The sequence below is a fragment of the Chanodichthys erythropterus genome, chromosome 21 (genome assembly GCF_024489055.1).
Source record: "Chanodichthys erythropterus isolate Z2021 chromosome 21, ASM2448905v1, whole genome shotgun sequence".
Classification (NCBI taxonomy): domain Eukaryota; kingdom Metazoa; phylum Chordata; class Actinopteri; order Cypriniformes; family Xenocyprididae; genus Chanodichthys; species Chanodichthys erythropterus.
In genome coordinates, this window is record NC_090241.1 from 27,835,539 (window position 1) to 27,848,821 (window position 13,283).

Sequence of the window (13,283 nt, forward strand, 5' to 3'; positions counted from 1 at the left end):
GATATGATTACTTGAATGACCACAACATGATAAAAAATAAATAAATAAAATGAAATCATCCACAACAATGCAATATTCCTCCTACATGTTGACAATCTATTTATTGGTTCATTGTATTTACAAAAGTGCATTTATAATAGTGGGGTTTCCAACATTTGCCTCTTTTCACAAATATTTAGTTGATAATGACAACAGTACAATAATCTACCTTAAAAAGCATGCCTTCGGTTCTTGCAGTTCGAAGTAAGCTGTCTTTATCCAATCTAGTTCCAGGCAGGCACACCCGGTATACTGTTTAGCTTGAGGGACAGGTACACTGCACAAGGCACTTTAACTTCACCTACTCTCTCTCAGCTCATGAACAGGATTCAAGACATCATTGAGCTAAATGAAAACCTTTACCAGCAAAACATTCATCCTCTCTAATATACGTACACTCACTGTTGTAAAAATCTTTCTGATCATCATTTGTACATTTCTGCTGAGCTGTTTATTTACTAGATTGCTCCTCATTTAAATATTACAAATGTCTCAAGAGACGATTTGGGGGGAAAAAGAGAAATGGCAAGAAATAAAAGCAACAGTCCAAGTGATATTACACACTCTCATGAGCATAACCTGACAGACTGGAGAGAAAAAAAAGGCTTAACACTATATTAAAGTTTTGATTCTTCTCAGTTTTTCAATAGATTTGTCCAGGAAACACCAACTGGAGACCACTGGAGCTGCGGGGATTTGCAAAACCATGAATCCATAATGTTCATCTGACAGCAGGCCGTGAGAGGTGGAGGAACTCATTCTGTAGGCTAGCGTCTTTTAGCGACTGATGTATCATTGACATGACCGATGCAGTTTGGGAGAAGGAGCTTGTGAAGAATTACGGGAGCAGACGAGCAGGGTAGTGTGAGGGGAGCGGTATGATGAACTGTACAGTTTCACAAAGTGAGCAGGATGCGTTGTGAGAGGAACATGGCAGCGGATAGACAGTGGGCCCTCTGAAGACACTTTCAGCTTCTTCTTGACTTTGAGTGCTGGATTAGCCACTGAAGCGTAATGTCTGTGATGTTCAGGGGACATAACAGTGCCATATAAGTACAGCAGACTGGAAACATCATACAGCAAACTCAGCTCATCCTCATGGAATATTACTTACCAATGTTATCTTTCTCTTTGCAGGAAATCGAGTAGCAGCAGATCTCCCGGTCTTGAATAGCAGCCAAGTTCCTAAAAAGAAACAGAACACGAGAAAGAATCAATAAAACAATTTATATGGTATGGTATATTTCAGGTAAAGCTGTGAACAGAGTGTAATCCAGCAACAGGAGCACAGTGGAAATAATGAAGCAGATACAACTCTTAGCCAATAGATGGCAGTAATTCTTACAACAACATGAGACCCCCAAACCACATGACCTATCTATTTCATGCAGACAGATGGGTAAACTCTCCTCTAGACGTTGTGACTCATCACATTCTCACACAATTCTTAGAAAACACAAAATTTTCAATCTGATGCAGATATCACAGATGCAAACTACTCACCTTTCAGTGAGAACTCATCATTTTGAGATCAAAATAGGTCACCTATGGTATTTGCATAGATCCAATGATGAAGTGTTTTTATGGGGAGGGGGAGGGGGGGATACTTACAAAGGTACTTGTGAACTTAAATGATAAATGAAGGGTAAATGAAGAACTGGTTGTTTCAATAAGTACTGTACAGTGTTTCCTTTACTCTTTACTTTAAAACTCATGTCTATAATGGGTAATATTTTATGTATTTGAGGTCTGAGATGAGGCAAACAGTATTGCCATCCAATCAGCCAATATTGTCTTAAATATCCTGCATAGCACTTCGTCTTTTATAACATGAGATTTTAATCAAATGTTGATTTTGGTAAAATGTTGCAACAATATGTTAATTTTTCGTGAAAAATTACAGTTTTGGAAAAACAAATCCCTTAAAGTAACTACAAATGAGCATGTAAAGCAAATAACTTTTTTAAAAAATCCGTGCGCAACATGACCCCGCCCCGCGCAATGTTCTCACCTTTTTCCCCCTTACCTGTTTGCATTCCTGAGATATATTTTTTAAAGGGCGAATAAAATGATAAGATGATTTTAGAGAGAGAACTGAAACTGTTTTTTTCCCCCCTTCAAATAGAGCATTCCTTCATAATGAACATAAAAATAAATAAACTGGGATGACTGGAGCCAGTAATGCAATTTCTTAATTATTATAATTATATTAAGTTTTCTATTATGGCAAGGCAATCTTATTAGCATCATATGATCTGGCAGAATATGATCAGCGACTGTATGATGCAGAAATGGTCCACTCATACATGAATGGGAGAAATCGTAGCGCTCAATATGGCGGCTTCAGGAACGTATGTCCCACCAAGAACATCCATGCAAATTATCTGAACCAGTTATTATTGAAACAATTTTCACTAACAGTTATGTACATAGCCTTTTCTCAACTGGTGGGTCGCAAACCCAGAGCTGGGTCACAAGAAAAAAGGGTAGTTTGAGTTGGATGAAAGACGTGCGAGTACTGTTGACTCTTCTGTCAGACGCAGTTCCAGTGAAGAAAAACACGTTATCCTGACTCAGTATCTGCTGTCAGACGAGATGTTGTCAGGCATCTCGTCTGTTATTATTTTAGTCACTTGTTACGAAATAAAACTCTCACCTCAGAAAAAAAGATGTTACACTGTGCTCACGCAAATGCAGAGGCAGATGCTTTGTCACTTCTCTATATTCTGTATATACTTCTCTATATACTAGAAAATGAAATTACGAGCATGCAACATCACAGCTATGTTGTCAATTAGTAATGAAATGACAAAAAGTACCAATAAATTCCAATTAATAATTAGCTGGAAAGGATTTGCACGCAGGTATGATGTTCATTCTATTCATCAGGATCAGTGTCCATATGTTTTATTAACAGTTCATGTTAGTATTGTGTATTTAGCATGGTTACTGTTGTTTCCATAACCCCAAAATACCACATGATTTAACATAAATTTATTTACTTTGTGATATATTTTATATTTTTTATGACTGTGGTGGCTCATACCAATTTACTAACTTTAGGGCATTATGAAAAACTAAGACTTCCATTTAAAAGTCTTACCTTAAACTGTTTATTCATCAGTGTTAGCGATATTCTAACAATTTATGGGTATTTTGAGTAAAGTGGGCTGGTACTTGAGTGTGTCAACCATTTTTAAGAAATAAATTTGCTTGGTTCAAATTCCTAAATATTTGTGTTGCATGGGAAATTGTGGGACCCATGGCCAAACCAGTTGAGAACCACTGTCCTAGAGAGACAACCAAAATTGATTAACAATTGGTTTTCCCCACCAATGTGACCAAGGTGACATCAGCCAAAAATAAAATAAATTTCTTTTTTTTATAAATAATGTGCACTGAAATATCTATTTAAGTATTGTCCATTTTGATTCATGTAGACTTCAAAGCGGAACTCAGACAAATTTACGAAGCTCCCCCTACAGTTTCCTTCAGTGAATCACACTGTCGTAAACACTCAAAGCACAGCTCTGGACTACAACGACTACAACGCTCACCAGCGCAGTAGTTTTGCAAATACAGTACAAGAAAGAGGTGGGTAATTTGCAAATACAGTACACTCGATGGAGGTGGGTAATTTCCGAAATTGTCTAATAAAGTCATAATATATACATTGTTTTTGAATTACCGTAAAGCATTTTGTCACTTTCGCGTGAGCGTGAACATGAGGCGAGATTGTGTCGGGTCGGTGCAGCTCAACTTGCAAGTGCTGTATTCTGGCGTAGACGTGCCAGAGGGGGTAAGTGCACGCCTCAAACACACCACTACAAGTCAATTAACCATCGTGAGGAATTTGAAAACTATTTATGAAGGTAAAAAAAGTTACTTAGTTCTGATTTAATTCAAAAACCAACAGGGAAACAGCTGAGTGTGTGGTGTACAGCTCCTTACATTTTTTCAATTAGCTGTTTCTCATCCAGCGCATTGGGTAGATCTCTCTTATTGCCGAGCACCAACACCTAAAACACAAATACATCCATTGGAAGTTATGCAGTGAAGATGATGAGATGTTTGAGCAATGATGTGCTAAAAAAACAAAACAAGGAAGCATCTTACAGGAATTCCTTGTAACTGTGGCTTGTCTAAAAGATTGTGCAGCTCATTTCTGGAAGCTTCAACCTTCTCCCGGTCCGCTGCATCCACCATGTACCTTTGAGGGAAAATGAAGAAAGGATAAAAGGATGCACATTTTATTATTTTGGTAGTAAGAAAATACTTTTAAGTAGAGATACTTACACTATTGCATTCACCCCACGACAGTATCGCTCCCACATGCTCCTGAACCTCGGCTGACCTCCTATATCCCAGATCTGTACAATAATCAGACCAGTGTTAGTTTCAGTGTTTAATATTAACAATTAAACTTGTACCTTATTTTTCTCTTGAATACCAAGAAACCAAGATTATTCATTAAAAAAGGACCAAACCTTGATAGTGACGTTGCCTTTTGTGACCTTCCTCATGTTGAACCCGACGGTTGGAATCATGTCTTCGCTGAACTGGCCTGACTGAGGGGGGAAAAGAGCATATATTAACAACTCACTTGGACTTGTTTGTGGTGTAATGCTTCCATTATTCCATCCAAAACAACTTCTGTACTTTGACTTTTTTTTTTTTTTTTTGACGCCCAATTTCTTTTCCTGTTGCTGTAAGCGTAGGACTGCAGTCATTGGTAGTTAAGGGCTTCCCATCCCCATTTATTTGCTCTATGATTCATAATGAAAGTTCAAAAAAAAAAAACCTCAAGCCAGCTCAGGGAAATTTCCGTGGTATATTGGCATCTACTGTACTAACCTACAGAGATTCTCAAATTCAGGTCATTGCCACTGTCAAAAAGGCCAATATGTATGTGTACATTTTGTAATTCTAAAAAAAAAAAAAAAAAAAAAAAACACTGTCTTGCATTCCTAATGTTTATTCAAACAATACACTCAATCTCATTAAGAAATTTGTCAATCGATTTAGGAATTCATCTTTGGTAATCACAGTAATTAGTAATCACATCATTAATAAACACACTTCGAATTGCACATCTAAACCACAAGACCACCTCCCCTTATGATTCAGTTTTGATGTGGTCTGCCGTAATGAAGAAAAATTCCGTCCCTATAAACACTTTACCTTTGTCACACGGCTGCCAGTAAAACTTTCATTCTAAACATTAAGACCACCACAAACAACACACTCATTCAGTTCTTGACTGAATAGTCATATCTGCAGATGTCATTTCTTCCACTGGCTAATATTAGCAATTATTTACGTCAACCTAATAATGAAAAGGATGCCAATATTGAATATTTAGCAAAGATAACATCATGATGCTAACTGATACCGTGCTATAAATCTACTCATAGTGAGATATAAGATTTTCCCACAACCTAACAATTAGTATACTCATCTTCTGTAGCAGGTGCACAAAACAAATCTAGTGGGTTTAATTTTGTTGTTGTTTTGCACCATGCACAAGACAAAGCAAATAATGTCCACCTTGATTTCCACATGCTGAGGCAAAATGACAACCATGACAAAAGAAAATAGAATCACAATCTATAGCTCATAGATAATGCTTTAAGGCAGCATGACAAAAAATGAAAGGAAGTCTACTAATTTAAAAAAGTGTTTTGAAGTTGCAGCATCCTAAATTGTACAGTAAGTATCATACCGAAGCAATCACAGACAATGGAAAAATTTGCCCTTGACGAATGTAGGGCTGGGCAATAAAAAAGGATTTTTAAATTAATCGTTTTTTTTTTTAAAAGTGGTCAATTCGATGTCGGTTCTCAAAAGCCACAACTTGATCTTTTTTCCGTATTTATTTCAGCAAACATTGAACATTATATTTGATAGACGTTAATCTTAATACTAGTCTTCTCTACTAGATGGCATCCTCTTTTTTACCTTGCACGACAGTGATGACCCTGTCATTCATTCAACGCTTAACATGGCGGATGCAGGTGCGCCTTTAAGCATGAAAGACGTTCCAGACAGTAAAAGGAACTGTCACTGTCTCAATTGGGCAATGCTGCATAGTCACGAAAGTTTATCATTTTCAAGCCTTGCCAATTTAAGCATTCTAGCACAAGAAGACATGAAAGAGAACTTGCGTGCTCTGTGAGAAGTTTTGTGTGTGCACACATCCGAAGCAGAGATTGTCTTGTCCGAAGCGCACACAGAAATCTGTGTGTCTGAGACAGTGTGCAAATGAATTCTTTCATGTCTCCTTGTGCTTAAACTGACAAATTCACACAAATTCTTCTCAAAATGCCTGCACTAGCAAGTAATCTCTTAGTAAACATACTCTGTTATGGCTTGAGCGAACATAACTGTAGAGAAAGACAACGCATGTGTATCATCGTCATTAGATCAGTGCAGCTCTTAAAGTGACAGCAGCCTAATATTCCTGCTGCTGTCTGTGTTTTTAATGTTAATCAAACTACAAATGACAAAGAAATCTAGCTTTTTTATGAATAACTTTTTTGTAACTTTAATAAGGATTAACCTTTATTTAATTTGTACAGTGAAGATTATATGCAGCATTATTTTACATTTGATAACTTTATTCAATTTCTAAATAATAAAACTACAGTTAGCCATTGCTTGTAGTTTAATCATTTGTTCTTTTTTATTAACGACCGTTTATTTGTTTTTAATAATTTTTGAAATTTATATTAGTTACCTAGTAGATTCAGCTGTGGTGTCGAAATTGGCATCGAGAATTGTTAAATTTTCTATTACTATTTTATTCATTTATTATAAATGTTTTGTAGTGGGGCCAGCGAAAATTGAATAATTAAATTAATTGAATAAAATTGAAAATCGAATCGAATCGAATTGAGATCTTGTAAATCGGAATCGGATTGAATCGGGACATCTGTATCGATTCTAGGGCTGGGCGAAATATCGCATGCGATTGTGACGCGCATTTCGTCAGTAAAGCCGGTTCCCTGATTACCACTAAATCGCCATCACCTAAATGGAGCGGCATTTAATAGACAGAACCGTAGTTCACTGACAAGCTGCGCAATATCGCGTTCATTTTCGAAGGCGATTCATCTGCGATAATGAACGCGATATTGCGCAGCTTTTCAGTGATCTACGGTTCTGTCTATTAAATGCCGCTCCATTTGAAAGCAGGTGATGGCGATTTAGCGGTAATCAGGGAACCGGCTTTACTGACGAAATGCGCGTCACAATCGCATGCGATATATCGCCCAGCCCTAGACAAATCGCCACCTTGGAATTATAAGGTTCTATCTACATTCTGAGCTTTGTTTGAACATGTTTTTCATGTTTAGGACCAGGAATTCTGTAACCCAATCAAGGAGATTAAACAACTGAATTAAGACCTTGACAGCATGTTTGTTTGCTAAGTGGAAAATAACTTAAGAGAGTATACATGATGTCCTGCTCAAAAAATAGTTAAGGGATTGCGGTGTCATCAGCTCTTCCTGCACGGCTCTTGCAGCTAATAGTGAACAAAGGGGTACTGAGTCAGCACACTATCTCAGACTGTCTGGCAACAGGGAGAAAGATAACTAGCCCCACACTATCAGCCATCATTACTCAGAGAGAGAGATACAGACAGATCTTGGAAAGTCAAAGATACTCCAACAAGATTTTCTGACACTATGGGACAGCGTATGATAAAGAGTTTGTTAGAACGGGCAGGTACAAATAGGGAAGGGCACAATCTCTCACATCGCTGTGCCTTGGTGAAAAATAATTGCACTTGTAAATTAATGAGATATCAGTACACACATGGTCACCTCAGGAGATGTGATTCCCACCTGAAGTGCTGAAATGATTACGCAGCAAGAGTCTTTATAGAGACAATGCGGGTAAGACAGCAAAAACTATTCTCCTGGATGCTGTGAGCCAGCAATTCATTAAATGAAGCATAATACAAATTCAGCTGCAGTATGTCTGGTCAGAAAACACTAAATAAATAAATAAATAAATAATCTTGTGTGTGCAGTCTTGGTTCCATACAAGTTTTTCTGTACCATATTGAAAACAAGTATCATCATGATCATTATGTTTCTATATCTTCAGGAATTCCTATTTACTACTATAAAAAAAAAAAAAACATGAGCAAAGATGCTTATTTAAACCACATGACCACCCTTGCAATGATTCAGAGTTGAGGTGGTCTGCCCTTGATGAGGGAAAGTCCCATATGTCTTCTTTTCCATGTCTAGCAACAACATTTCTAGCAGTTCTTATTAGAGAATGCAGCTTATGTTTTTATTCCATCCCACATTCTGAAAAGAACTCATTGAACTCTATTATGCTGCATTGACCCTAATCACCACTTAATGTCAAATCTATGAATGATCTCCTAGGACTGCCCCAGGATTGGCCCAACCCTAATCTGCCCAATTGCTACTCAAAAAAAAAAAAAATCTGGGTTCATCTGGTAAAATTCGCATTTTAGGGGCTAAATATCATGCTATTTGGGGTCACTTCAACCCGTGGATGTGAAAAAAAAAAACCGCAGCCACCTAACAGTTGACTAACTGTTAATCAATGAGAAGAGGCTTAGTCGAACAAAATTGGAATTAGTCGGTTAGTCACAGAAAAAAAAAAACTCCACAGGAAATGGTGAAATCAACAGGAGATAACAGGAGGAAATCCAAACATTCATCTACCTCATATGGCTTATCATTTGTAACATGCAAGTTGTAGCAACTTTACAAGTTCACTGGCTCTAAAGTTAACCTAGATTAATGTGCGCTATTATTTGGCACATATCCAAGGCTACGTTCATACTGTCAGTCCAAATCCGATTATTTGTGTATCCGATTGGAATCTGATCTAAAATTATTGACGTCCACACTGTGTATCACAACTGTTTAGATGCAATTTGTGTGTCCATGCCGCTCTTTCATTTTCCGAAATCTCTGCACTGGTTTCTGTGGAAATTATGTTGTGTTGGTAGGCATATGGCAAAAACAACAACCACAGCATGGAGGGGTTTGCAATAAAGATGTTATATTTACAACATGTACATGTTGTGTAGCCGTCGCACGCTGGACTACTGAATCTTCTGAGGCAACGGCAGCAATATAGGAGGCTGGTATGAGCGGATTTATTTCCATGCTGTCGTCTAAGCCGGTTTAAAAGCATGTCTCCTTTATATTGTAATTTTCTACTCGTCTGGCAGTTCGCAACAACAAAACATGGTTTCTGCAGCGATTTTCAGCATGTTTCCTATTACAACATCTGACGTTTACATTTTACGTGGCATGAGAAAGTCACAAAAACCATGTGAAATCCGACTAAAACAGATTTCCAGAAATGCGATTTGAATAGGATTTCAAACCATATATGAATGTAACTCGAAAAGGATTTGTAAAAATCGCATTTCATGTGATTTTTGGCCGTCCACACTTGCTATAATAATTTGGACTGACAGTCTGAACGTAGCCCAAGTGTTTGTGTGGACAGCACGCTTACTGTTTGACATGGACGCGCCGGTGCGATTACTTGCATTTAACTTAAATAGTCATTTGTATTTTGTTTTTTTATTTATATTCTCAGATTATGTAATCCACATAAAACATGCACATAGGCATGTCCACTACTGCAGAGATGACAAGTCAGCATCTTCAATGCTGCAATTCTCTGCATCCGAAAACACTAGTTTATTAATAAATTATTAAAATGTTCAGACAGTCTCCTTCTGTTTTTTGCCACATTCATAATCATTACATTTGCCAGTGTACTGTGGAAAGCTTTATGCATGTGTCTGAGCCCTGATTAGGCTATTTATTATATAAAGGCTCATTATTATGATTTATATGGTTTATTAATATAAACATATGATGTCTAATCGCTTAAATGAACAGCTACTAATTAACTAGAAAAATCTTTAGTCGAAGGCAGCCCTAGTATCTCCACATATCAAAGTCCTGTTCAGTTGAAAAACAAATATCCAAAAGAAACACTTCCAACCAATGAATATTCACATTACATGATTCAGAATGCAAAATAAAAAAGTGGTTTTCTAATGTGACCAATTCATGTGAAGTTTAGGTGATGAATATGACTTATGTAGTCACATGATATGTACAATCCCACTGCTTATGTGGAACTCCATGTTTTACGAATTCCCTTTAGCATAATCATGAATCACAAGCATGCCAGGCATGCAGAAGATCCTGAGCTTCAAATAACTCACCCTCAAAAGGTCAATTAGACCTTTTCCAAAGAAGAACATTATTTTTTTTTCAAAAACATTAACACGTGCTCTCCGACAATTTGAGGGAAGTGATTACAGAAGAGAAACTACATATATAGGCAACACATATGGGCTAATGCTTATATTGAATACTTTAGCCAACAACAACTAATGCGTACCTAAGCCTTTTGAGCAACACAAACAGAATTTGAAAGTTGGTATACCACATTAAAAGATACAATTCAACCTTACAGTGTCTGGCCTTCTACCAAGGTAAATAAAAAACAATGAACTACTGTGACCAGCACATTGTCTTACTCATGCACTAAATCACATGATGGAGGATGTCACCTGACCAGGAAGAACCACATTAAAATGTATGTCTTGTGACTAATGACAGAAAACAGAAACATATGTGCAGTGCTTGCAAGAACAGATAGGAACATCTTGTTAGATTAGAATTAGGGTTAGGAATGAACTTGTGGAACAAGTACTACATGCTTGATTCAGAGTATGAGGTTATACTATATTTGGCCTCCAGAGGAGACATAGGGCAAATTTTGCATCAACAACATAACTCAATGCAATGCAGATTAAAACAGTATATTAGGAACTTATTAGTCACATATAGGTATATGCAATTAATGCTACAAGTATCAAGTAGCATGTCACTGCCTTGCTTGTATTTGTGCAGAGTTTTATAAGTGACTCACTTTTGATTGATGATACCTAGATTGATGAAAACTGTGGCCTGTACCATGAAGCCGGATTCACTGGCTAGCCAGGTAAGTTTCAAATTAGTTTGCGCCAATCCTGGGGTTTAGGTATCATGAAAGTAACTTGACTTTTAGCGGTGTTCATTGCCATGGTAACTTACGCTCCACGACTAACCTGCTCCAGGGCAGGTTATGTTCTGGTTTAGAGATCTCAAACTGAAATTGGACCAATCAGATGTGAGCAAACTGACACTGACATACCCAACACAATAAAGTCACTCCCCCAGTTTCTCTTCCTCCAAATTAAAGGTCACTAGTAAAAAAATATTTAACAATGAAATTGTTTGGCTTTAATGATACTTACTTAGAATGATTTTATGATTCATATAATAATTCAATGATATATATTATTAATCCATTACACAAGTGATTTTAGTTATTATTAATGATTTAGTTTCAATTAATAATAATACATACTGATCATATGTAATATAAATAAACTGTAAATAAACTTTAAATATGACTACATATGACCTTACATGTCTAAATGAGTTTAAATTCTTCATTTTCTTCAATCTCTTAACCTTCAGCAATAGAGTTTTGTATCATGCTGGCTCTCTCACGAGAAGTGAATAAGAGTTTCTCTCTGTTGCAAGGCATGTGATTGGCTGGACTCAGGATCAAAGCCTGAGTTGACAGAGAAAGTTGATGATCAGCATCATGGTACCAACAAAGCCGAATTGGAGTGGTTTGGTTTTCTCAAAACTAATCCTATAACCCTGAGTTTGTTCAACTACCATCATGGTACAGGCCCCAGATGTTATGGAGAAGATAAACAAGTGTGCTTGAATATTTGAGTATAAAATCCTGCACAAATCTTGCTTAGTTGTTTTAGACTTACTAGTGGTCCCATTTGGTGTGGACGCATTACGTTTGTTTACTAATAATGGCTACTGCTTGAGATTTGTCCATTTTTCTAAGTCTCATATGAGACACTTCCATATAACAGACATTCTTTGACCCATTTAAAAAGGTTTTTTTTTGCATTGGTGCTAGTTTTTGCCATTACACAGCTGACTGCTACCATGTACTGTCACTGGACAGCTTTTGCTGTTTGCAGGACAGTGGTATACATGTCTATGACGGTTGTTTTTGTAACTGTTATTATTAATAGTAGCAAGTGGGTAAATTGCATGGATGATCATTTGACCTCAACATGGCGGCGCCCATGATGGGGGGACCCACTCTATGTAAAATAAAACAGCTTTTTCTAGAAAACTGATATGGATAGAGTCTTCACGTCATCAAATTTCTCAAAACTGTTGTTGATTTCTTTAAGTATAACATGTTTTTATTTTTAAAGTGATTGAGTGTACCCTTAAAGCTCAGAATAACATATTGGGTTGTACATTCACATGCTTGGAATAGGAATATGTAACACAATCAATACAGCCAGTCAGTCAGTTTTACAGAAAGCTGTCACTAATAGTTGGATTTTGATTTCTCTCTGTTGTTTCAGGATTAAGAATTGCTCCAGGGTTAAAATGAGCTGACAACAAGTTTATAGGGTCGGTGATATGTAGAAATGGAGCAAATTACACAGGATGTATACAGTAAACTGTCAACTGATGTCAACACAAACCACCGTTTATGCAATCAAATTATTCATGGTCATCTGAGAGCTAACGTTAGCCGGTTAGCTTTCCCATAAACGTTAAGCTCCAGTCACTGACTTGGTCTTTTCCAGTCGTCGACTGTAAAATTAGGTCAAAATAGATTCGTTATTTGTTAGTAAAAATTATGTTGATTGCCTGGTGTACTGGACTGACATTCAGCCTCTTAGATTTGTTGAACTAGCTCATGCTAACCGCAAATACTCACAGCGATTACGTTAACAAACGTCGTTTTGCCTGAATACTGCAGCCCGACGAGGGTTAATTCCATTTCTTCCTTCCAAAAAAGAGACTTGAACCAGTCCAGGAGGCGGTTAATGAGTGCCAACATTTTGATGCTAGATTGTACAGGTCTGTGTTGGTTTGGGCTGTTTGCAATGTTTTTTCACCACTAGAAACGTAATGTTGTGTTTGGGAGGAACTGGCCGCTGTCATATGACTGTGATACGTTTGCGAACTGAATGTGTGTTCATAGGCGTTGAAGCTGCGCCACTCTTGCGCAGGCCTGTAGTAGGGATAAAACGACTCATTCCAGCGAATCGGTTCCTTCAAAAAGCCAATCCAGTGATTCGTTTGTGTCATAAAGCAAATACAGTTCCTTACAGTGTGGCATAT

At 37.3% G+C, this 13,283-nt stretch overlaps 1 protein-coding gene across 1 annotated transcript; it reads right to left on the minus strand.

The window, feature by feature from the left end:
- Positions 1 to 50: 50 nt before the first annotated feature.
- Positions 51 to 13,121, minus strand: arl8ba (ADP-ribosylation factor-like 8Ba). The gene is made up of 7 exons (XM_067374199.1): positions 12,877 to 13,121; positions 4,527 to 4,607; positions 4,336 to 4,409; positions 4,156 to 4,249; positions 3,991 to 4,058; positions 1,154 to 1,224; positions 51 to 1,057 (listed from the first exon to the last, which is right to left on the minus strand). The coding sequence occupies exons 1-7, from the start codon at positions 12,997 to 12,999 to the stop codon at positions 1,008 to 1,010; spliced, it is 561 nt and encodes a 186-aa protein (XP_067230300.1). The 5' UTR covers positions 13,000 to 13,121; the 3' UTR covers positions 51 to 1,007.
- Between the last annotated feature and the right edge of the window lie 162 nt (positions 13,122 to 13,283).

What these genes read in the sequence shown, in the direction of transcription:
- arl8ba (XM_067374199.1), bottom strand. Translation starts at nt 12,999, where the DNA reads ATGTTGGCACTCATTAACCGCCTCCTGGACTGGTTCAAGTCTCTTTTT. An exon ending in AAACAGCTAATTGAAAAAAT is followed by an intron (nt 1,225 to 3,990) that starts GTAAGGAGCTGT and finishes GTTTCTTTTTAG; the next exon opens with GAACTTGGCTGCTATTCAAG. An exon ending in CAAAGAGAAAGATAACATTG is followed by an intron (nt 1,058 to 1,153) that starts GTAAGTAATATT and finishes TGAACATCACAG; the next exon opens with ACATTACGCTTCAGTGGCTA.